This window comes from Mustela nivalis (assembly GCF_964662115.1).
Source record: "Mustela nivalis genome assembly, chromosome: 9".
In the NCBI taxonomy this organism is placed as follows: Eukaryota; Metazoa; Chordata; class Mammalia; order Carnivora; family Mustelidae; genus Mustela; species Mustela nivalis.
This window is the reverse complement of record NC_139028.1, coordinates 50,958,742-50,982,412: the sequence shown is the minus strand read 5'-3', so window position 1 is coordinate 50,982,412 and position 23,671 is coordinate 50,958,742. Positions and strand designations below refer to the sequence as shown.

Genomic DNA, 23,671 nt, shown 5'->3' with positions numbered 1-23,671 from the left:
TGGAAACAGATTATGACATTTATGATGTCTAAAATGATCAAGTTCATTTCATTAACATGATAGGCTAATGAGTTGTACTTTCGGCATTTAAAATTGTTATAATACAGTTCAGGACATATATGTTCACACTGTGGTACAGCATAACCCCCAAACTAACAACAAGTAAGCTCTTACTCGACGTTTTCCAAACAACTACTTATTCCTTAGCTATTGATTCTTGCATTTATCCACCATTTATTGAGTGTTCCTCAGGTGCTTGGTGCTAGAGGTTTAATGATAGGTGAAATAAAATCTACAGGCTAGTGACAATTTTAGATGAATAGGTTATTAATATAAGAAGTATACAATAATGATTATTTTAAGTATAAAGCTGTAATAACTATTACTTATGTATACATTGGTGAAAGAACAGAGAGAATCAGAGATTACTCAAGTTCTTACTGGGCAAATGGTGGATAGAAACACAGGTACATGAACGCTCACCTTTAAGTGAAGACGAGATTGGTGATGTTCATTTGCTGATTGCTCAGTTTTTACATGGAGTACTAAGTACACCATTATTGGCGGTATATCTAGTTTTGTATTAAGTGCAGAGTTTTCATACCGGTTTACTCTTCTTGGTCTACTCAGTCTTCCTGTGCGTGTGACATGCAGACTCTATTAATCTTATTTGTTTTAGATTATTCATGTCTTGAATTTACTGTTGGCTGTAGTATTATTGCCACTTTATTTCTGCTTTGGTCAACTCTACTCTGTCCTCAGTTTATATGAATTTAAGATGAAATCTGTAATTAATGTATATAAATGTCCTTTCAAAAAATGATTTCCATCAAGGTGGTATCCAGGTTTTTTCCTAATAGTTGGTCAGAATTAAGTTGTCAATTAGTTGAGAACAGCTTTGGGGAGGAAGGCAGGTGTGCATTAAAAAAAACAAAACAAAACACAAACAGCTTTGTATTTAATGGACCTCACCTGTTTTAAGTAGAAAGTTTGATGAGTTTTGACAGATGTTTATAGTTATGTGACTAAAACCATAATTAAGATAGAGAATACTTCTCTGTTCCCTAAAAACTCCCTTTGCAGTTGCCTCAGTTGCCTTCCCTCCAGGTCCTAGCCCCAAGCAATCACTACTCTGCTCTTTGTCACTGTAATTTTGACTTCTCTACGATTCATATAAATGGACATATGTTTTCATTTCTCTTGGGTAGATACTGAGGGATAGAATTGCTCGGTCTTATGGTGTAAGTTTATCTTTATAGGACTCTGCCCAGCTGTTTTTTAAAGTGACTGTACCATTTTGTATTTCTACCAGTAATGTGTGAGAGTTCCAGTAGCTCCATATTCCCACTATAACTTGGCATTGTCATTCTTTTTACTTTTAGCCATCTGGTGCATGTGTAGTGGTACCTTCTCATGGGTTTAGTTTGCATTTCCCTAAAGATTATGATGCTGAATATTTTTTTTGTCCATTCACAAATATATCTATGTGTATGTGTGCAATATTATGTATATGTGTATATATTTTTCTTTTTGATGGAGTATCTTTTGAAATCTTTTGATCATTTTAACATTATTTTTGGTTTTGTCTTATTTTTGAGTTGTAAGAGCTATTTATATATTCTAAATGCAAGAACTTTGTTAGGTATACATATGCACAAATTTTCTGTGAGTCTGTGGTTGCCTTTTCCATTTTCTCAGTTGAAAGGTTTCAAAGGTTTTTAATTTTGATGAAGCACATTTTACCTGTGTATCGTTGTCTGATGCTGCTTAACAAACCATTAAAAATTTAGTGAGTAAAAATGACAATAGTATTTACTTTGCATGAGTTTTCAGTTTGGGAAGGGCTCACCCAGAATAGACCCATTGCTGCTCTACTTGACTGGGGCAGCTAAGGGCTGGAGTCATCAGAAGATTCACTCACATGAATGACACGTGGGCTTGGAGTACTTGAAGAGCTGTATATTGGAATAATTAGGGCATCTCTCTCTATTTCTTTTTTTTTAAATTTCTTTTTAAAGATTTTATTTATTTATTTGACAGAGAGAGATCACAAATAGGCAGAGAGGCAGGCAGAGAGAGGAGGAAGCAGGCTCCCTGCCGAGCAGAGAGCCCGATGCAGGACTCAATCCCAGGACCCTGAGATCATGACCGGAGCCGAAGGCAGCGGCTTAACCCATTGAGCCACCCAGGCGCCCCTCTCTCTCTATTTCTATATAGTTTTTCTGGCATGGTGGCTTCAAGGTAGTTGGACTTCTTACATGCCGGCTCAAGGCCTCAAAGGCACATATACAAAGTGAGAACACGATACAGAGGCCATTTTGCCTTTAATGGTTTAAACTTAAAGTCAGTATCACTTCTGCCTCATTAAGTAACAGTTACAAAGGTGTTTTCAAAGGTTGCAGGTCCAAGGGGAGGGAGCAAATGAAATATGTAGGAGAGTTGACGTCATGTTTTAAGATGCACATGTGGCGTAGGATATTTGTTGGTTTGACTGTCTTTGGAAAGTACAATCTGCCATAATGAATTCTTTCTATAATGTTTTATTCTTTTTTTCCTTATGTAACTTCTTTTAGACCAAATCAAGTGTTTTAAGTTGATTTCCAGTGTTTTCTTCTAGGACTTTTATGGTTTGAGCCCCAAAATTTAAGTCTGTGTTCCATTTGGAATTAGTTTTTGTGTAAGGAGCATGGCATGGGTCAAGGCTCATAGATTTCTGTTTAGAAAGTCAGTTTTTCCATTTCTCTTTGGAAAGTTAATTGTTCCATCTCCATTGGTTGAAAAGACTACTTTTTCCCCAGGTCTTCTTACTTGTTTTTTGTTTGCCACCTCTTTTTTGCTTTTTATTTCTCTTTCCTTAGATTCCTTAAATTATATATATATAAAAATTTTAAAAAGATTTTATTTATTAGAGAGAGAGAGAGAGATCACAAGTAGGCAGAGGGACAGGCGGGGCTGGGGAGGGGAGCAGGCCCCTGCTGAGCAGAGAGCCTGATGGGGGTTTGATCCCAGGACCCTGAGATGATTACCTGACCCAAAGGCAGAGGCTTAATCCACTGAGCCACCCAGGTGCCCCTAGATTATATATTTAATGTGCCATTTAAATTTATCCGTTGGCTTTTTGGATAGATTGCTATGTATTAGTTTTTAGTGGTTCCATTAGTGATTATAACGTACATGCTTAATCTTTCACCACCTACTTAGATCAGTATTTTACCACCTTTGGTAAATTGAAGCTTTACAATCACTTAGACTTCTTTACTCTCCCCCTCTTATGTGATAATGCTCATATACATTAATCTACATATATTGGAAACCCCATCAGACAATATTATAATTTCTTCAATGGTCATATATATTTTGAAGATCTTAAGAAATACAAGCTTTTACATTTACTCATATGTCGCTATTTCTGTTCCTTCTCTACATTCATAAAGTTTAATATTTCCTCTGGGATTATTTCTCTTCAACCTATAGAAATGTATTTAGCGTTTCCTTTAGAACAATTCTGCTGGCAACAGATTCTCTTACTGTCTTTCGTATAAGACAGTCTTTATTTTTGTTTCACTCCTAAAGGATATTTTTACTGGATATAGAATTCTGTAATGATAGGGGTTTTTTGGGTTGCAAAACTTTAAAGATGTTCTCTCATTTTCCTGGCTTCTGATGGCAAACCCATAATTATTCTAATAGTAGTTGTTTTATATAAAATAAGTATGGGTACTTTTCTAGGAGGCTACTTTCAAGATTTAAAAAAATATGTGGATTTCAGCATTTTGTTTATAATATATCTAGGTATGGTTTTATTTGAGTTTATTTTTCTGTGGATTCATTGACTGACTTTCTTGAATCTGGAAATGTATGCCTTTTACCAAATTTAGGAAGTTTAGAGATACCATGTCTTCAAATATTTTCTCAGTATTAATGTTTTTCCTCTCTTTCTGAATCTTTAGTAAAACATATGACAGATCTTTTGCTATTCTCCCACAAGTGTCTGGGGGTCTATTAATTTTTTTTCAATATTTTTTTCTCTCTCTTACATAGAATGGATAAGTTTTATAGATTCACCTTTTAATTCACTGAGGCTTTCCTCTTTCTTCTCCACACTGTTGGAGAGCCTTCATTCACTGAATTTTTAAATTTAAAATTTTTAATTTTATATATGATATTTTTAAGTTTCAGAATTTCCTTCTTTGTCTTTTTTTGGGTCTTTAATTAATTACTTTTATTAACATAATGATATATTGTTTGCCCTAGGAGTACAGCTCTGTCAATTGTTAAGTGTGTAACTTCACATTACTCACCATATCACATACCTTCCCCAATGTCCATAACCCAACCACCCTCACCAAACCCCCCCTCCCCCAGCAACCCTCAGTTTATTTTGTGAGAATAAGAGTCTCTTCTGGTTTGTCTCCCTCCTGATCCCATCTTGTTTCATTTTTTCTTTCCCTATCACCCAAACCCCCCACTCTATCTCTCACCTTCCTCTTATCAGGGAGATCATATGATAATTGTCTTTCTCTGATTGACTTATTTCATTCAGCCTAATACCCTCTAATTCCATCCATGTCATTGCAAATGGCAAGATTTCATTTCTTTTGATGGCTGCGTAGTATTCCATTGTACATATATATCACGTCTTCCTTGTCCAGTCATCTGTTGATGGACATCTAGAGTCTTTCCATAGTTTTGCTATTGTGGACATGGCTACTATAAACATTGGGATGCACGTGCCCCTTTGGATCACTCTATTTCTATCTTTAGAATAAATACCCAGTAGTGTGATTGCTGGGGCATAGGGTAGCTCTGTTTTCAACTTTTTTGAGGGACCTCCATGCTGTTTTCCAGAGAGGCTGCACTAGCTTGCATTCCCACGAAGAGTGAAGGAGGGTTCCCCTTTCTCCACATACTGACCAGTGTCTATTGTTTCCTGACTTGTTAATTTTAGCCATTCTGACTGGTGTGAGGTGGTGTCTCATTATGGTTTTGATTTGTATTTCCCTGATGCCAAGTGATGTGGAGCACTTTTTCATGTGTCTGTTGGCCATCTGGATGTCTTCTTTGCAGAAATGTCTCTTCATGTCCTCTGTCCATTTCTTGATTGGATTATTTGTTCTTTGGGTGTTGAGTTTGATAAGTTCTTTATAGATTTTGGATACTAGCCCTTTATCTGATATGTCATTTGCAGATATCTTCTCCCATTCTATCAGTTGCCTTTTGGTTTTGTTGACTATTTCCTCTGCTGTGCAAAAGCTTTTAATCCTGATGAAGTTCCAATAGTTCATTTTTGCCCTTGCTTCCCTTGCCTTGGGTGATGTTTCTAGGAAGATGTTCCTGTGGCTCAAGGTTGAAGAGGTGCCTGTGTTCTCCTCAAGAATTTTGATGGATTCCTATCTCACATTGAGGTCTTTCATCCATTTTGAGTCTGTTTTTGTGTGTTGTGTAGGGAAATGGTCCAGTTTCATTCCTCTGCATGTAGCTATCCAATTTTTCCAACACCAGAACAGATAGTCTTTTTTTTAGTCTTTCCTGCTTTGTCAAAAATTAGTTGACCATAGACTTGAGGATCCATTTCTGGAATCTCTATTATGTTCCATTGATCTATGTATCTGTTTTTGTGCCAGTACCATACTGTCTTAATGATGACAGCTTTGTAATAGAGCTTGAAGTCTGGAATTGTGATGCCACCAATTTTGACTTTCTTTTTCAACATTACTGTGATTATTTGGGGTCTTTTCTGGTTCCATATAAATTTTAGGATTATTTGTTCCATTTCTTTGAAGAAAATTGATGGTATTTTGACAGGGATTGCATTAAATGTGTAGATTAATTTAGGTAGCAGAGACATTTTCACAATATTTGTTCTTCCAATCCATGAGGATGGAACGATTTTCCGTTTCTTTGTGTCTTCCTCAACTTTTTTCATGAGTACTTTATAGTTTCTGAGTACAGGTTCTTTGCCTTTTTGGTTAGGTTTATTCCCAGGTATCTGATGGTTTTGGGTGCAATTGTAAATGGGATCGACTCCTTAATTTCTTTTCTGTCTTGTTGCTCTGTAGAAATGCAACTGATTTCTGTGCATTGATTTTATGTCCTGACACCTTACTGAATTCCTCTATGAGTTCTAGCAGTTTTGGATTGGAGGCTTTTGGGTTTTCCACATAAAGTATCATATCATCTGTAAAGAGTGAGAGTTTGACTTCGTCTTTGCTGATTCGGATGCCTTTAATTTCTTTTTGTTCTCTGACTGCTGAGGCTAGGACTTCTAGTACTATGTTGAATAGCTGTGGTGATAGTGGACATCCCTGCCGTTTTCCTGACCTTAGCAGAAAAGCTTTCAGTTTTTCTCCATTGAGGAGGATACTCGCTGTGGGTTTTTCATAGATGGCTTTGATGATATTGAGGTATGTACCCTCTATCCCAGCACTCTGAAGAGTTTTGATCAGGAAAAGGATGCTGTACTTTATCAAATGCTTTTTCAGCATCTATGGAGAGTATCCTATGGTTCTTGTTCTTTCTTTTATTAATGTATTGTATCACATTCATTGATTTGTGAATGTTGAACCAACCTTGCAGCCCTGGAATAAATCCTACTTGGTCCTGGTGAATAATCCTTTTAATATACTTTTGGATCCTATTGGCTAGTATTTTGGTGAGAATTTTTGCATCTGTGTTCATCAAGGATATTGATCTGTAATTCTCTTTTTTGATAGGGTCACTGTCTGGTTTTGGGATCCATGTAATGCTGGCCTCATAAAATGAGTTTGAAAGTTTTCCCTTACATTTCATATTTATTGGCACAGTTTCAGGAGAATAGGGATGAATTCTTCTTAAAATGTTTGGTAGAGTTCCCATGGGAAGCCATCTGCCCCTGGGCTCTTTTTTTTTGGGAGATTGTTGATGACTGCTTCAATCTCCTTACTGGTTATGGGTCTGTTCAGGTTTTCTATTTCTTCCTGATTCAGTTGTGGTAGTTTATATGTCTCTAGGAATGCATCCATTTCTTCCAGATTGTCAAAATTGCTGGCGTATAGTTGCTCATAGTATGTTCTTAAAATTGTTTGTATTTCTTTGGTGTTGGTTGTGATCGCTCCTCTTTTATTCCTGATTTTATTTATTTGGGTCCTTTCTCTTTTTGATGAGTCTGGCCAGGGGTTTATCAATCTTATTAATTCTTTCAAAGAACCACCTCCTAGTTTCGTTGATTTGTTCTACTGTTCTTTTGGTTTCCATTTCATTGATTTCTGCTCTTGTCATTATTATTTCTCTTCTTCTGCTGGGTTTAGGCTTTCTTTGTTGTTCTTTCTCTTTCTCCTTTAGGTGGAGGGTTAGGTTATGTACTTGAGACTTTTCTTATTTCTTGAGAAAGGCTTTTATTGCTATATACTTTCCTCTCAGGATTTCCTTTTCTGTGTCTCACATATTTTGAACAGTTGTGTTTTCATTATCATTTGTTTCCATGAATTTTTTCAATTCTTCTTTAATTTCCTAGTTCACTCATTCATTCTTTAGTAGGATGTTCCTTAGCCTCCATGTATTTGACTTCTTTCCAACTTTCCTCTTGTGATTACATTCTAGCTTCAGAACATTGTGGTCTGAAAATATGCAGGGAATGATCCTAATCTATTGGTATTGGTTGAGACCTGATTTGTGACCATTCTGGAGAATGTTCTATGTGCACTAGAGAAGAATGTGTATTCTGTTGCTTTGCGATGAATGTTCTGAATACATCTGTGATGTCCATCTGGTCCAGTGTGTCATTTAAGGTCTTTATTTCCTTGTTGACCTTTTGCTTGGATGATCTGTCCATTTCAGTGAGGGGGTGTTAAAGTCTCCTACTATTATTGTATTATTGTTGATGTGTTTCTTTGATTTTGTTATTAATTGGTTTATATAGTTGGGTGCTCCCATGTTAGGGGCATAGATATCTAAAATTGTTAGATCTTGTTGGACAGACCCTTTGAGTATGATATAGTGTCCTTCATCATCTCTTATTGTAGTCTTTGGCTTACAATCTGATTTGTCTGATAGAAGGATTGCCACCCCAGCTTTCTTTTGATGTCCATTAGCATGGTAAATTGTTTTCCACCCCCTCCCTTTAAATCTGTAGGTGTCTTTGGGTCTAAAATGAGTTTCTTGTAGACAGCAATATCGAAGGGCTTTGGTTTTTTAAATCCATTCTGTTACCATGTGTCTTTTGATGGGGACATTTAGCCCATTTTATATTCAGGATAACTATTAAAAGATATGAATTTAGTGCCATTGTATTGCCTGTAAGGTGACTGTTACTGTATATTGTCTTAGTTCCTCTCTGGTCTACTACTTTTAGGCTCTCTCTTTGCTTAGAGGATGCCTTTCAATATGTCTTGTGGGGCTCGTTTTGTGTTTGCAGATTCTTTTAATTTTTTTTTTTGTCCTGGAAGCTTTTTATATCTCCTTCTATTTTCATCGACAGCCTAGCTGGATATAGTATTCTTGGCTGCATATTTTTCTCATTTAGTGCTCTGAATATATCATGCCAGTTCTTTCTGACCTGCCAGGTCTCTGTGGATAAGTCTGCTGCCAGAGTAATAATTCTACCATTGTAAGTTATGGACTTCTTGTCCTGAGCTGCTTTCAGGATTTTCTCTTTGTCAGTAAGATTTGTAAGGCTTACTATTAGATGATGGGGTGTGGACCAGTTTTTATTGATTTTGAGAGGGGGATCTTTGTGCCTCCTATATTTTGATGCTTTTTCCCTTTGCCGTATTAGAAAAATTCTCTAGTATAATTCACTCCAGTATACCTTCTGCCCCTGTCTCTCTTTCTTCTTTTGGAATACCAATTATTCTAATACTGTCTCATCTTATGGTATCACTTATCTTTCAAATTCTCCACTTGTGGTCCAGTAGTTGTTTGTCTCTCTTTTGCTCAGCTTCTTTATTCTCCAACTTTTGGTCTTTTATATTGCTAATTCTCTCTTTTGCCTCATTTATTATAGCAGTAAGAGCCTCCATTTTTTATTGCACCTTATCAATACCTTTTTTGATGTTAGCTTGGTTAGATTTTAGTTCTTTTATTTCTCCAGAAAGGGGTTTTATTTCTCCAGGCAGGTTTCTGTAATATCTTCCATGTCTTTTTCCAGCCCAGCTAGCACCTTGAGAATCATCATTCTGAGCTCTTGATCTGACATATTACTAATATCTGTATTGATTAGGTCCCTAGCCATCGGTGCTGCCTCTTGTTCTTTTTTTTTTTTTTTTTTTTTTGTGGTGAATTTTTCCACCTTGTCATTTTATCCAGATACAAATATATGAACGAGAGAATAATATGCTAAAAGTGTGGCAAAGACCCCAGAAAAATGTACACAAAGCAAATTGGAAGAGACCCCAAACTGGGGGGAGAAGTGAGAGGGTAAAAAGAAATTAAAAAAAAACAATATATATATATATATATATATATATTAATTAGACTGGTGAATGGAACAGAGCCACCCACTTGATTTTGGGTGTATTTTGGTCTCTTAGAAGAAACTACATCCCAGAATTTTTTTTTTTTAAAGATTTTATTTATTTGACAGACAGAGATCACAAGTAGGCAGAGAGGCAGGCAGAGAGTGAGAGAGAGGAGGAAGCAGGCTCCCCGTGGAGCAGAGAGCCCGACACGGGGCTCGATCCCAGGACCCTGGGATCATGACCCGAGCCGAAGGCAGAGGCTTTAACCCACTGAGCCACCCAGGCGCCCCTACATCCCAGAATTTTAAAGAAAGAAAAACTTATGTATATACAAAAATAAGGGTAAACACGATGAAAGGATGTACTATGACTGTAAAGATGAAAATTAAAAAATAGTTGTTTGGAAAAAGAAAGAAAGAAAGAAAAAAAAAAAAAAAGAGGAGAGAATGTGCTCAGCCTGGAGACTAGAACAAAGCCCTGTGCCAGATTTAGGGTATATTTTCATCTAGTAAAGAAATTGTATCCCAAAATATTTTAGGAAAAAACCCCAAACAAACCCATATGTATACAAAAAATACGGTTGAATGCAATGAAGGTTAGAATATGACTGTAATAATGTAGGTTTAAAAAAGTTTATATTTTTAGAAAGTTATTGTTAAGATAACCTAGTTAAAAAAATTTTCAAAGAGCAAAGATGAAAAGCTTAAAAAATTGGAATAAGAAAAAAAATTTTAAAAATTTAATTTAACGTTCAAGACTAAAGGATCATGGGGTTGAATTCCATGTGTTGAATTCCATTTTTTGAATTCAGGTGTTGAATTCCAATGAATTTCATGCATTGCTTTGCCCTAGCTCTGAAGTTCCTCTGTTCTCCTTGATCGGTGAGCTTGGTCTTGGCTGGATGTTCTTGCTGACTTTCTGGGCGAGGGACCTTTTGTAGTGATTCTCAAGTGTGTTTGCCCGAGGCGGAATTATACTGCCCTTGCTGAGTGCCAGGCTAAGAAATCTGCTTGCGTTCACTCTTGAGAGGTTTTGTTTCCTGAACACTTTCCATAGAGCCCTGGAGGATGGGAATGAAAATGGCGGCCTCCCAATCTCCAGCCTGGAGGAGCCAAAAGCTTGGGGCTCCACTCCTCAGTGCATCCTGAGTGAAAAGTGGTCAATCACTCCCATCTCCCTGGTCTCTGCCCGCACTCCAGGCTCACCTGGCCTGTGACTGAGCGTTTCTGTCTCTGGTGCATGGCCCTCTTTGGGGCTCTAAACCCAGCAGGTTCTTGCCATGCTGCTGCTCTGGAGGAGGAAAGTCAGTCTCCCTGGATCTGCCACTTGTGGGTTCCCTGCTTGACGAGCGGTGGCTCGACTGTGCCTTGGATCATGGTTAAAGGTAACCCTGATCCGAAAGCTCACTCCTTGGCTCTGTCTCTATAGGGGCTTCCCTGCTCCAATATCTGGCAGCTCTCCCGCACTCAGACAACCCTGATCTTTGTGTGACCCTGCGGGACCTGAGATCGTACTGTCCCTGCGAGGGCTCCACCCCAGCTTAGCCTCTGGAACAATATCCCTCAGTGGAGGAGACTTCTAAAAGTTCTGATTTTGTGCTCGGTTGCTCCACCGCTTCCCAGGAGCCAGCCTCTTCCCTCACGGTTTATCTTCCTGTTGCTTGGGATTCACTTCTCTGTACATCCTACCGTTCAGAAAGTGGTCGGTTTTCTGTTTCTAGAATTGCTGCTCTTCTTCTCTTTGGTCTCCTTTTGGGTTTTAGGTGTTCAGAATGGTTTGATAACTATCTAGCTGAACTCCTGCTACCTGATGTCATTTTAGTCTGCTACTCCTCTGCCATCTTGACCCCCCCCACCCCGAATTTCCATTTTTAAAAATACATTCTATTTCTTTGCTGAGAACTTCTCTTTCCATTCATAGTAAGTGTGTGTAATTATCTCACCTCGTGGAATATAGTTAATAGTGCTTTTTTAGACATTGTCTGGTAATTTCAATATCTGATTGTCTTTCTTTTGGGAAGTAGTCATGATTTTTTTGTTCTTTGCAAGTTGGGCACTTTTAGATTGAACCTGGATGTTTTGAATATCATGTTGTAATACTTTGGGTCCTGTTACAATCCTCTGGAGAGTGTTGATTTGTTGTTGCTATTGTTGTTTATTGATTAGGTTTGGACTGCAAATTCTGTCTCATCTTTGGTGGGTAGGAGGTCTAATGTTCACCATTCAGGCAGCAGTAGTTCTTAGTAGTTATGTGTTCATTATCTTTCCTGCGATTGGGCTTTGGGTCTGTCCTATCTGTGTGCCACTCATGGGTCATGGTAGGACTTGGCTTGTATTTTAATTGTAGTTCTGCTCTCAAAGCCTTGGCTTTGCTGCTTGGGTCTGTTCAGGGCTTACGTTGATTTGGGATGAGCCCTGTATTTGTGCCAATTCAACCACAGATTTAGTTAGAGGGGCCTCCTTTTCTAGATCTTCCTTTATGGGATTACCCCTCTATTCTCTGCCTCACTGGGCCTCCTCTTCCTGGTCCTGGGTCCTGAAGGACAGGGTTTTTCTTGGTGTCATAGCGGCACATGCTGAACAGGGCCTGCTTTTGGGACAAAGTGGCTAGAGAAGAGAGTGAAAAATACAGTGGGTATTTTTCCTTTCTTCTTTGCACTAAAGGAAAGGATCCCTTTCCATATGCCTTTGGCCAGGAAAACAGCATTTCTTTTCCAGTACCAACTACCTATACTGGTGATGCTTCATCTTATAACGGGTTTGTCTTTGGGCCAGAGTCAAGAGAGAACAAAGACAGAAAATGCCATGAACAGCCAGGGATTAATTCCCTACACATTCGGTGGCTCACCTGGGCCCCCTCTTCCTTTTGTGAGAAGCAGATAGCTAATCCTGTTTTCCTATTTTTTATTTGGTGCTTTTATTATCATAAAAAGGAAAATACCTAGTGCTTGAAAACCTCAGTGTTTAAATCTTTTCTTCTATGGCTAGTGCTTAAATCTTTTTTATTCTGTGGAAGTAAATTTTGCATATGATTTCTGAAGACTTTTGATAATTTAATCTTGAAATAATGTAAGTTTTCTACTTTCTGACTATCCTGTCAAGAATTTTAACAGAATTAAATGACCATCTGGCATAATGTGTTAATTGTGGTTGATTGTTTTATATAGTGCATTTTTAATTGCTATCTGATGTGGTTTTTTAATTGCCATTGATGACTGATTTTTTAAAGATAGAATTCTGCATTTCCTTTGAGAAGTTAATAGTAAGAAAATGATCATTTATTGAGCATGCGAAAGTTTCCTTCAGTAACATACCATTATTATCTTTATTTTGCTAATGATAAAGTTGAGCTCAAAGAAGTGAAGTTGCTTGTCCAAGAGCATATGTTTACAAATGGCAAAGCTAGAATTTGAACTCAACAATCTGTTTCTAGAACCTGCTTTTCTTAATCTTTATGCTAATTGTCATACATTGCACCAGATACTGGGAATACATAAATAAAAGATTGAATTCATGCCCTTCAGGACCTCTCTGTTTAGTTGGCAAAGCAGGACAATCAGGGGATATTCATAGAACAGTAAGTGCTGTGACTTTTGACATAGATGTTTTGTTCTTAGATTCATAGCTGTGATTAAGGCTTATTCATATTTGGTCTTTCATTAGCCCAGTTTTTATTTTTACATTAAAAAAATCAAAATTAGTATTTCTTAAACATGGTTTCATTACAAAAGTGCTGTCCTAAGGTAGACCTTGGATTCACTCTTTTGTATTTAGCTAGCCCTTTACTGAGCTTTTCACATATGTTAATACTTGTATTAACCAACACAAGAAGATGGGTTGATATTCCTGTTACCTTTTTACAGAGGAAGTCAGAGTTTAGAGAGTTTAAATGATCTGCCTCACGTTTGCCCAGGTTGTAAATAGTGAAAATAAGGTAACTAGAATTCTAGTTGCTTAATTAATAGGAAGTAAATGCCTGCTAAATACAACTTTTGTTTTTATATAAATAAACTTCAAATTAAATTAATGTACTAAAGTCTGTCTGTAATATGATGCTTTAAAGCTATTACGCTGCTTTTCAAGGTAAAGCATTTTAAATATAAATTTCATTTCAATTTTACTTCGTGTTGGTTTATTCAAAGAAAAATTACTAGAATATAAGAGCATGAGTCTATTGAATTTTGGTTATCTTCACTTTAGATGCTACTCAGTATAGTACTGCTTGTGTTATAGCAGTTACATTGTTCCAAAATTCTGCTTTAAATCTGTTTTATCTTTTAGTGTGACAAAAATTGTTACTTGTTTTGGTTTCCTTTTTATTATTACCAAAAGTATGTGTGTGTGTATAACATATATATATATGTATATATATATATATAATGTTAGAAAGGAGGGAAAAAAAAGAAAACATCCGGAGACTATTACTGTTACCAGCTCATTATAATTTCTGGATCTTTTTTTATTTGCACACATACACAGACAAATACAAGGATCCAGCTCAGAACCTTGCATTTATTACATCTAGATTTCGTGTGTCCTAAGTCTCTTTTATTTAACACTCTTAAAAAAGCAGTCTCTCTTGGTAAGCTATTTCTAAATAAGGACCTATTGATGTTTTTCTACCCTGCCACTGACAGAAATGTTTAATGAATGTTTTTGTAGTAGTCATTGTAGTTGTTATCAAAACTCAAGGAGAGGGAAATTTCAATGAAGAATTTGCTGGTGGTCAATTTACAAATGCTAAGAGTTAGCCCTGTATCTCATTGTTTTTGACATTTGTTAGACATTGTTTGGGTACAAGTAAATTAAAAGCAATCTCTTTAGTAGAGGTCAGAAGAATGTTGTACACTCCAGTGGTTCCCTATAGAATCAAAGGAAGCTGATCTGAATTGACAGAGTGCTGTTAGAATGAGACATCTTGAAAATGTTGGTGGGAAGAGCCGGTGAAATAAATCAATTAAGTTGGAAACAAAAGATTGAGTTTGGAATTCTTCTGCCGGAGAAAGTACAGATAAAGAATTAGATCTTCAGGTTTTTGGGACACAAAAAAGCAAATAATGTGATCTGGTTTAGAGAAGTTATTGTATAACCCAAATGCTTGCTGCCTCTGCCTGTGACCTTTTGCTTTTCAAATATATATAGTAACTAACCTGACCTAGAGGAATACTGATAATCACATCAGTAGATTAAATAAGGTTTAAAATGAAATAGGAAGATAGGAAGATCGAAAGATATAATTTAATATACATATTGTTAAGAATAGAAAAAATGCAAGTACATCATTGATGGGAAACTTTTTCTTTCAGTAACAATTTCTGTAAATAGATCTTTTAATATCTAGTTTTATATGCTTTAGTAAAGTTTATTTGTCATAGCAAAGTCATTCACTTATAATATGTTTTTTATATGGGTATATGAATAACAACCCTTTTTCTTTGCCATCAATGGCCTATTTTACCTCTCTCAGTGAATTATGAATTGCAATTATATTCATATCGGGCTGCAATCACAAAATTTAACAGCGTTTGCTCTAAAAGATTTTTTATTTTCTAACTTCATGTGTAGATATTCCCCCCCACCCCACCAGGGTGTGTATGTGTATGTAAAGGAGTGTTCTCAAGATTGCTCTTCTCATACACAATGTTAGAAAAAATTGGCTTTTATGGATAACTTACATGCTATATTTTACCAGTCAAGTTGAATGAAAAGTTGTTACTTTTTAATTCCTGCCCTGTCTAGGAATTTTGCTCGTTTTTCCTAAACTGCAGTGTTAGCTTTCTAATTCTGTAACTGTGTAGCTTTGTAACAACAGAGATACATGACTTTCAGCCTTAGCTGGGCTTTTAGTACTGCTTGGCAATTCCATTCCTTTCTGCTTTGCTTTTACTTTTAGTCTCATCCCCATCTTTCTTTCTCTCAGTGTCTTTGTCATTCTCAGATTATCCTGTCCTGTGGTTTAGAGAGGGAGAGGGAAAGGGAGGGTGAAGAGCAGAGGGAAGGAGAGGGAAAGCATTTGCCTATATTTGTACCTTCTCCCTTTTAACTTGGTTGACAGATTGCTGTGTGCTCTTGATCCTGTCTTCCACAGGAATCCCCTTCTGTCGGGATCCATTTTCCTCCCTGTGTCTGAACTTCTTCTACCTGACTGACTGCTTCTACTTAGCCACTACAAACTTGTTTAAATCTCTTCTGTCCTAAAAGTATGCTGTCTTCAATTTTGTCTCAACTCAGTTCTTTCTAGCAACAACTCATAGTCATTTCTTACCTTTATTGTCAAACATTTTCAGAGTTTACATACACTGTTTGACTTTATGTCCTTTTATTCAGTCCTTGGCTTTATTCTTGGAGGCAGTCCTCGATTGAAGTTGTAAAGCATTTGACCTCTTTGCAAAATTGGACACTCTTGATTTACTTAAAATCAACCTTTAAAAGTTAAAAAAAAAAAAGTTTTGATCAAGGATGTCTATGTAGTGTAAACAGTCAAATAGCATGCTTGCTGCAGAGCTAATGGAAAGAGAGCAGTGTTCTTCCTCACCTCTTCCGATGCCTGATTTCCACCACCCAGAGGCAACTGCTTGCAACCTTTTACGCATTTCTTCTGTTATTTATTTCCTTATGTCTAAATTAACATGTTTACATTGCTATTTATGTTACGCCGGTCAGACTAAGTTCATACACACACATCGGTTTTATTCCAGTTTCCTCCAGGTTTCCAACCCTCCTACTCTTTGGATTTCTTTAGATGTGCATTTGATTTTTAAATTTAGGTATGCCTTTTTCTGTTGTCCTTTTTTCTGCGGGGGGGGGGGCGGATTACTAATTCTTTAAAATATATGTTTTGTAGAGCATCCCTTGAATTTTGTCTTCTGTTAGCGAAGGTTGGAAATGAATTGCTCTTGTGCCAAGTTAAAAATCACAAGCATGTATTGAACAGATGAATTTGCATCCTCTTTTTTTTCCCAACCATAGTCTCACAAAACCTTTTTCTTTTGGCCTCATTGGCTATCCTGCTTGTCTTTGTCCATGCCAAGCATGGTCTCACCTACTGGCCTTTACATTCCTGGCTCCATCTGACTGGAATAGCTTTTTCTGGACTCAGTGTTTTTGTCACTCTGAAATTCATGTCAAAATCCTACCCCTCAGTGGGAGGTAATTCAGATTAGATGATGAGCTTTCACCAATGGGATTAGTGCCCTTAGGAGAGTAGAGAAAAACTTGCTCCTCTTTGCTTCCAGCTGTCCAGGAACCAGGAAATGGGTCCTTCCCAGACCCTGAATCATCAAGCTATGCCCTTATTTTCTCTTCTAAGAGTTGTATAGTTTTAGCTCTTATATTTATGCCCTTGATTTCTTTTGAGTTAATTTTTATATATGGTATAAGGTAAGGGTCCAACTTCATTCTTTTGCATGTGGATATTTTCTTTAAAAAATTGTCCTTTCCCTCACTGAATGGTTTTGGTACCCTTATTGAATGTCATTAGGTGATACATGCAAGGGTTTATTTTTGGGCTCTCTATTCTGTCCCACATTGGTTGATTACCATGGCTTTGAAATAAGTTTTGAAATCAGGAAGTGTGAGTCCTTTAACTTGGCTTTTTTGAGATTGTTTTGGCTATTTCGAGTCCTTTGGGTTCCGTATGAATTTTAGGATGGATTTTTTCTGTTTCTGTAGAAAAAGTCATTGGGATTTTGGTAGGATTCACATTGACCCTATAGATCATTTTTGGTGGTGTTGACTTATTAACAGCTGTCTTACAGTTCATGAACACAGGAGGCCTTTCCATTTATGTGTGTGTTCTGTAATCTCTTTTAGCAATTTGTGTAGCTGTCCATGAACAAGTCTTTTGCTTAATCAGTTAAATTTACTTAGATTTGTTCATTTCTTTTTAGGATTATTCATTGTTATATAGAAAGCAAAAACTCTTTTTGGGTGTTATTTTATATATGGAATCACTGAACTACTTCATGTTCTGTCAGTATTTCAGTGGCAGTCAGGTGATTTGAATGGAACTTAAATGGAAACTAAAAATCAGAAAAAAATGATAGTTTCTGAATTGAATCCAAATACTAGCTTTTTACTTAATCTTTGTTAGTCAGACTGAGGTTTAAACTTATGTAAGTGTACTGATTTGAAATTCTGTAGACATGGATGAATACCAGCAGATCAAAATAACTTTTGAAACAATTGTTTGCACTCTTTAATATTATTAAAATGTTCTGAAGATGATCTTTCTGAAGTATAATGGAGATCATGTAGCTCTTAATATGACTTATTGATACTTCTCTAGAAGTTGCTGGAAATATAATCGTAATGAAAGTTTTATACAGTTTGGGGAAATATACAGTTGAGTACAGATTATGAATGTTTATTTTTGCTTTTTTTTAATTTGCAGGCCACAGAAACACTATTTAGAATGGCAGTAGCAAGAGGAACGATCACAACGTTAAGAAATGGAGAAGTAAGATGAGAATTTTGACATAAATATTATTTATTTCATAGTCTCCTGTTTTTAAAATGTAAAGTGTGGTGAATTCTGTGATACTTTATATAACAAATTGAGAAATACATGATGTACATAATACTGAGTGAATCTGACCTACAAATCTATTTTAGTTCATTCATATTGAACCGGATCTTGGGTTGAAAGCAAATTGCTAACTCTTTAATATTTGGTTACCGATTGCTTTTACTTTTAAAAGAAGATGACAATTTACTTAATTATAACTTCTGCAAATATATATATTTTTAGTGATAATAATTCTGTACTTTTTCCTTTCTTTTTATTCTGTGTTCTACAGATCTGATACTTCTTTCTTAGGATAAAATAACTTGTAAAGTTGATATTTATCACACAGAGAGAGAGAGAAACAAGAGAGAGAAGGTGGGAAATATGGAATTTAGTCTGTTTGTTTTATAGGTTAGGCTCAATTAAGATAACAGATTCTAAGTTTTCACTGTTCTAAATGTTCCTGAGAATTCTTAAAAAAAATTGCTACTACTGAAATAAATTTTTGCTCCAGAATTATTACCAGCCTTATTACCACTCTCTCTACCTTTTCTTAATTTACTTTCTCACCAAGACATACGTAAGTTGAGGTTGAATATGATGTCATGTTGCCAGGTTTTTTTCTATTCTTCTAGCAGATACTCAAGGATCAAATATAATGTTCCTTGTTCTAAAATTAAATTCTGTGCCATTTAATGTAGTATTTATAATTCAATAACCTAAATATTTAATAGTAGAAGTGACTGAATATCTGAGGAGTTAACTGAAATTGTATTATTGTATGATTATAAGTTTTATTGATCAGTTTATCTGCTGTTAGGTGAAAATGTACAATCATTGGGGAATCATATACTCTTAAATGCTGAATTGTATATTGGCAAGGAACTTTGGTAGTAACATATTTTGCCTATGAAAAAGACTTAACTGATCGCTTTGTATTGTCAACAAATGAGTATGTGGTGCCATTTTGAGAAAAAAATAATTTCCATTAATAAAGTCAAGTGTATTTGTCTGCCTAAAATATGTCAAAATGAATCTCAGAATTTAGTAATTACTATGTATTTTTTGGGGGGGTGTGGCAATGCATTTTTAAACTTAATTTTAACATTTTTAATGTTCTGTTGCAAGAAGGTAAATGTATGCAAGACAGTTTTAAACGTAATCTTTTGAGCTTATCAACACATATTGGATATGTACATATTTTATATAATGAAGAGGAAGTAGTTAAAGCAGCTGGCTTTTGATCCATTTCTCCCTCCCAGTTACCAATTACTGGGGATTGCCACAGGTTACTAACCTCATTAAGAGGTATTAATTTTGGACAGAGGTTTTCTTTTCCTTCTTTTTCTTTTTTTTTTTTTTTTTTTAAAGATTTTATTTATTTATTTATTTGAGAGAGAAAGAGCTTCCTGCTGAGCAGGGAACCCAATATAGTGCTGGATCCCAGGACACTGAGATCATGACCCCAAGTGAAGGCAGAAGCCCCAACTGACAAAGCTACCCACCCAGGTATCCCTTGGACAGAGTTTTTAAGCCCTCTCTGACTAAGTTTTGAAAGTGAGGTTAAAACTATTAAGTTGTACTTTTTTTTCTTTTATATTTTAAGATCTCTGAAAATGGAATGTGTCTTCTCATCAGTGATACCTCATAGTAATTCTGCGATTTCTTATAAGTCTCTAACATGTTAACATTGATAAAATACAATATTTTGTATTTTAAAAAATACAGTGACATGGTCAGTATTCAGTAAATAGCAGTTAGGATAGGCTACAAAATAGTTTTAATTTAATCATTTGACTTGGAAAATAGAAAATCAAGACAAAACAAAGATATTGTTAAATATGTGTATATACAAGTGGCATAGATTTTTGGAGCTGCTGGGCTAAGTACTATGGAAATAGATGCTATAACATGCTTCCCGCCTTTAGAGGTGTTTACTCTGGTTGAGGAAACAATTGCATGACTACCTGGAAAAAAAATCTGGCAGAGTAGAAAATGCTTAGTCATGTTGAGTTTGGAAGTAACTAGAGTCCAGAGACCACTTGGAATGTGCTAAATTTTAGTATCAGGGCAACAAAAGAGAATTCATCTGGTAGTAGGAGAAATGCTAAAAGGTTAGCAGTTTAGGGAATTATTTAAACAGAAGCTGTAATCACCATATTTTTCATATTCGAAAATTTATGAAATGCTAAGGGAGGAGAGGGGCAAGCAGTTTACTTATCCTAGGGTACTTAAAAAATTGTTCTAGCCTATTGCTGTTAAGCAGAGATTAAGAAGTAACTCCATGACAGTGCTATCAAGTGGGAATAATAAAGACTGGTATATCCAAATTTTGAAAAGATCAGTCTTTGAGTAAGTTACTGTCTGGTTGTACTATGACACTGACACCCTTCCCTGTGTTCTGACTCTAAGCCTACGCCTAAGTCTAGTTATTGGGCATTTCTTCCTGGATGTTTTAAGAAATGTTGAGACCAGAAAACCTGCTTCCTCTCTCAGAAAATAAGAAGATAGTTTTTGAAGGCTTTGAAACTGGCTTTAAAAGTTATAGTAAATCATTGGAGGATTTAAACAAAGGGGTGACACATTATCTTTTTAAAATCTTCACTGAGGGAAATTATTATGCTCATTTTCTAGGTAAAATGAGGTTCAGAGGGTTTAAACATTTTGCCTTTGATCAAATAGCCATGAAATGGGAGAACTAGGATTTGAGCACCAGTCTGACTCTAATGCCCAGTCATTCCACTGTACTGTATAGTCTCTGCCAATGTAATTCACTTACAGTTTTCTAATTATTCAGTTATTCTATAGCTCGACAGCTGAAAAATAGCAGAGTAGCTAAGACCTCTAAGATTATGTGATCAGCCATGATTTTTTACGCCTTCCGATTATCACTGTTCCCTCTTAGAATGTATAGAGAAATATGTGACTTAAAGTGAATGGAAAAAAATACTGACCCTTCACAGTTCTGTTCAGTCACTAAATGTCTAACCTTGTTGATATGTTTTTTTGTACAGTCCTGTGTGAGGGCTAGATTTTTGGTATCTTGATTAAATTATATAAGATAGGAAGCAGTTTTTTGGGAAGAATTTTTTTCAAAGACTTTATTTACTTATTTGACAGATCACAAGCAGGCAGAGAAGCAGGCAGAGAGAGAGGGGTGGGGAAGCAGGCCTGATGCGGGGCTTGACCCCAGGACCCTGAGATCATGATCTGAACTGAATGCAGAGGCTTAACCCCCTGAGCCACCCAGGCGCCCCTGGGAAGACTTTTTAAAAAATTTACAACATACAAAATATGTGTTGATTGATGATGTTATAAGGCTTGCAATCAATTATAGACTATTAGTAGTTAAGTTTTGGGGGAGTCAAATTTATATGCAGTTTTTTTTTTTTATTTTGCTGGGGGTTGGTGTCTCTAGCCTCCATGTTGTTCAAGGGTCAACTGTAGGTTTTGTTTTTTTTTTAATCACATTTCCCTGAGAGTTTACTATATGAATACTTATATTGAGTAAGCCTGTGAATCAAGAATTGATACTTTACTTCCTTCCCAAGTAGAAGAGCCAGCTTTGTGTGCTGGAAAGGACACTAGTCTGCATGCTAGTCTGTGCGGATTTTCTTCCTGGCTTTAATAACTATGTGATCTTGGATAGTTTATTTAATTTCTCACAACTTCAGATTCATACTTTAGAAAAATGATTTGATTAGTTGATCTTTAAGATCCTATACAGCTTTAACATTTTCTACTTTAGGCAACTTTATGTGCCATCCTTCCTCCAGCTCCCCCCCCGCCCTTTTAAAGTAGACTCTATGCCCAGCTTGGAGGCCACTGCAGGGCTTGAACTCACGACCCTGAGATCAAGACTTAAGATGAAATCAAGAGTGGGATGCTTAACAAGTAAGCCACCCAGGTGCCACCCCCTCTTTTTAAAAAAATGTGGTTCTTAGCCTTTACTGTACCTAACAACTGCCCATGGAGCTCCCAAAAAATTTAGGTAGGTGGGCTCCATCCCCAAAGACTTTGTCCATCATGTCTAGCTAAGGGCTCCAGTATCTGTATTTATATAGATCTACTAATCTACTATAGAACTACTACTTATCTAGTATACACAGCTACTAAAATCTACTAATTTTAATGCTTAGCCACCACTGTAAACTATTTTAAGGAAGTATTTTTCACTCTTATGTCTTCTTTGAACTCAAGAAACACACAGTCTGAGTAAGACGAAACAGATGATAGCAAGGAGTTTGAAGTGTATTTAAAGATTTTTGTAAAATGTAAAGCAGATTACTGCAGCATGGATTTGGCTGTTTTGGAAAGATGGTTAAGGGATTTGATCCAGTATCTAGTCTTGTTTTCTATTACTGTGTGGTATTAGGTATTCTGCATGTTTTATTAGAATGGAAACCTTTTTTTGCCTTTCTGGAACATGCTTCAAGTAACTAATAGAGAATCTTTTGCTTTAAATGTAATTGCTAGAGTAAGGATAGGAACTTTTTGCTATGGATTTCTGTTTCTTCAGGTTTAGCCCCTACCTAGCACATAATAAGGATTTTAGTATATGTCTGGTGAACCAGTAATAGAGTTATTTAGAACTTATGTGGCAAATGTCACCTTGATTTAATCAGCTCTTAGTTTAAAATAAATATAGCCACAAATACAGATTTATATGTATAATAAGTACTAGGGCTCTATTATTTCAAAATGATGATGAAATTTGTAATAAAATGATATATTTTTTGACATCAAATTTTTTCATGAATTGAGGACTATTTGAAGAGACTATGAAACATACATATTTGATGTTCCATCTTGTTCACAAAATGAATTGATTAAGATTTTAAGATCCATTTCCAACATTGCTGAAATTGTTAAAAATTATATACAGTTTAGTGTAATACTTTACATATTTTTTCTTCTTTGTGAATAAAAATTCTTTATATAAAGAAATCTAGAAGTAAGCTTTCATACATTTATATTTTTAAAATTGCATTTTTTCCTAATTAAATATTTTATGTATTTTTACTGTTTCTCTTTTAATACCACCTAAGGAAATATGTAAGTCTTTAATAAGCGAAGTGTTAGTATTTCAAATAGTGAAGTCTGTAGCCTGGTGTCTGGTGACCACCAGGAACTAATGGCTTATAAAATCTGATCAAATGAATAAATATTTACTGAGAGCATTTTTTTAAATAAAGATTTTATTTATTTAACACAGAGAGAGAGAGAAAGATCACAAGTAGGCAGAAAGGCAGGCAGAGGGGTTGGGGGAAGCAGGCTCCCTGCTGAGCAGAGATTCCTGATGCAGGGCTCGATCCCAGGACCCTGAGACCATGACCTGAGTGGAAGGCAGAGGCTTAACCCACTGAGCCACCCAGGCGCCTCTATTGATAGCATCTTACAGACAGCTAATACATAGCACTGGGGTCAGATCTGGTGTCCCTTCCCTTTCTTTTCTTCTCCAAATAATAACTGGGTGTCAGGCACAATACTAGGTCCTGGGTTGTAATGGTATATGAAGCTAATATGGTTGCTGCTCTGAGGAAGCTTTATATTTGGTCCAGTGGCTGAGTCCGTAACTTGCCAATTGCCACTTATGACCTTGCTACTCTGTGTCTTCTACTGTAAATAGTATTAAAACCATCCTCTTCGTGCATTACTTCGTGAGATACCAATGAGATAATATGTATAAAGCAGTTAACACAATGTCTGGCGCAAAGTAAGCCTATTAGAAT

General features: G+C 36.1%; 1 protein-coding gene across 4 annotated transcripts in view; it reads left to right on the top strand.

Moving 5' to 3' along the window:
- The window catches only part of TMEM135 (transmembrane protein 135), a 250,030-nt gene that overhangs the window by 76,196 nt on the left and 150,163 nt on the right, over window positions 1–23,671 (top strand). For all 4 annotated transcript variants that reach the window (XM_082749023.1, XM_082749022.1, XM_082749021.1 and 1 more), the window contains one exon: window positions 17,826–17,891. In XM_082749023.1, the coding sequence (XP_082605149.1) occupies window positions 17,826–17,891 (66 nt within the window). The remainder of the gene's footprint in view (window positions 1–17,825; window positions 17,892–23,671) is intronic.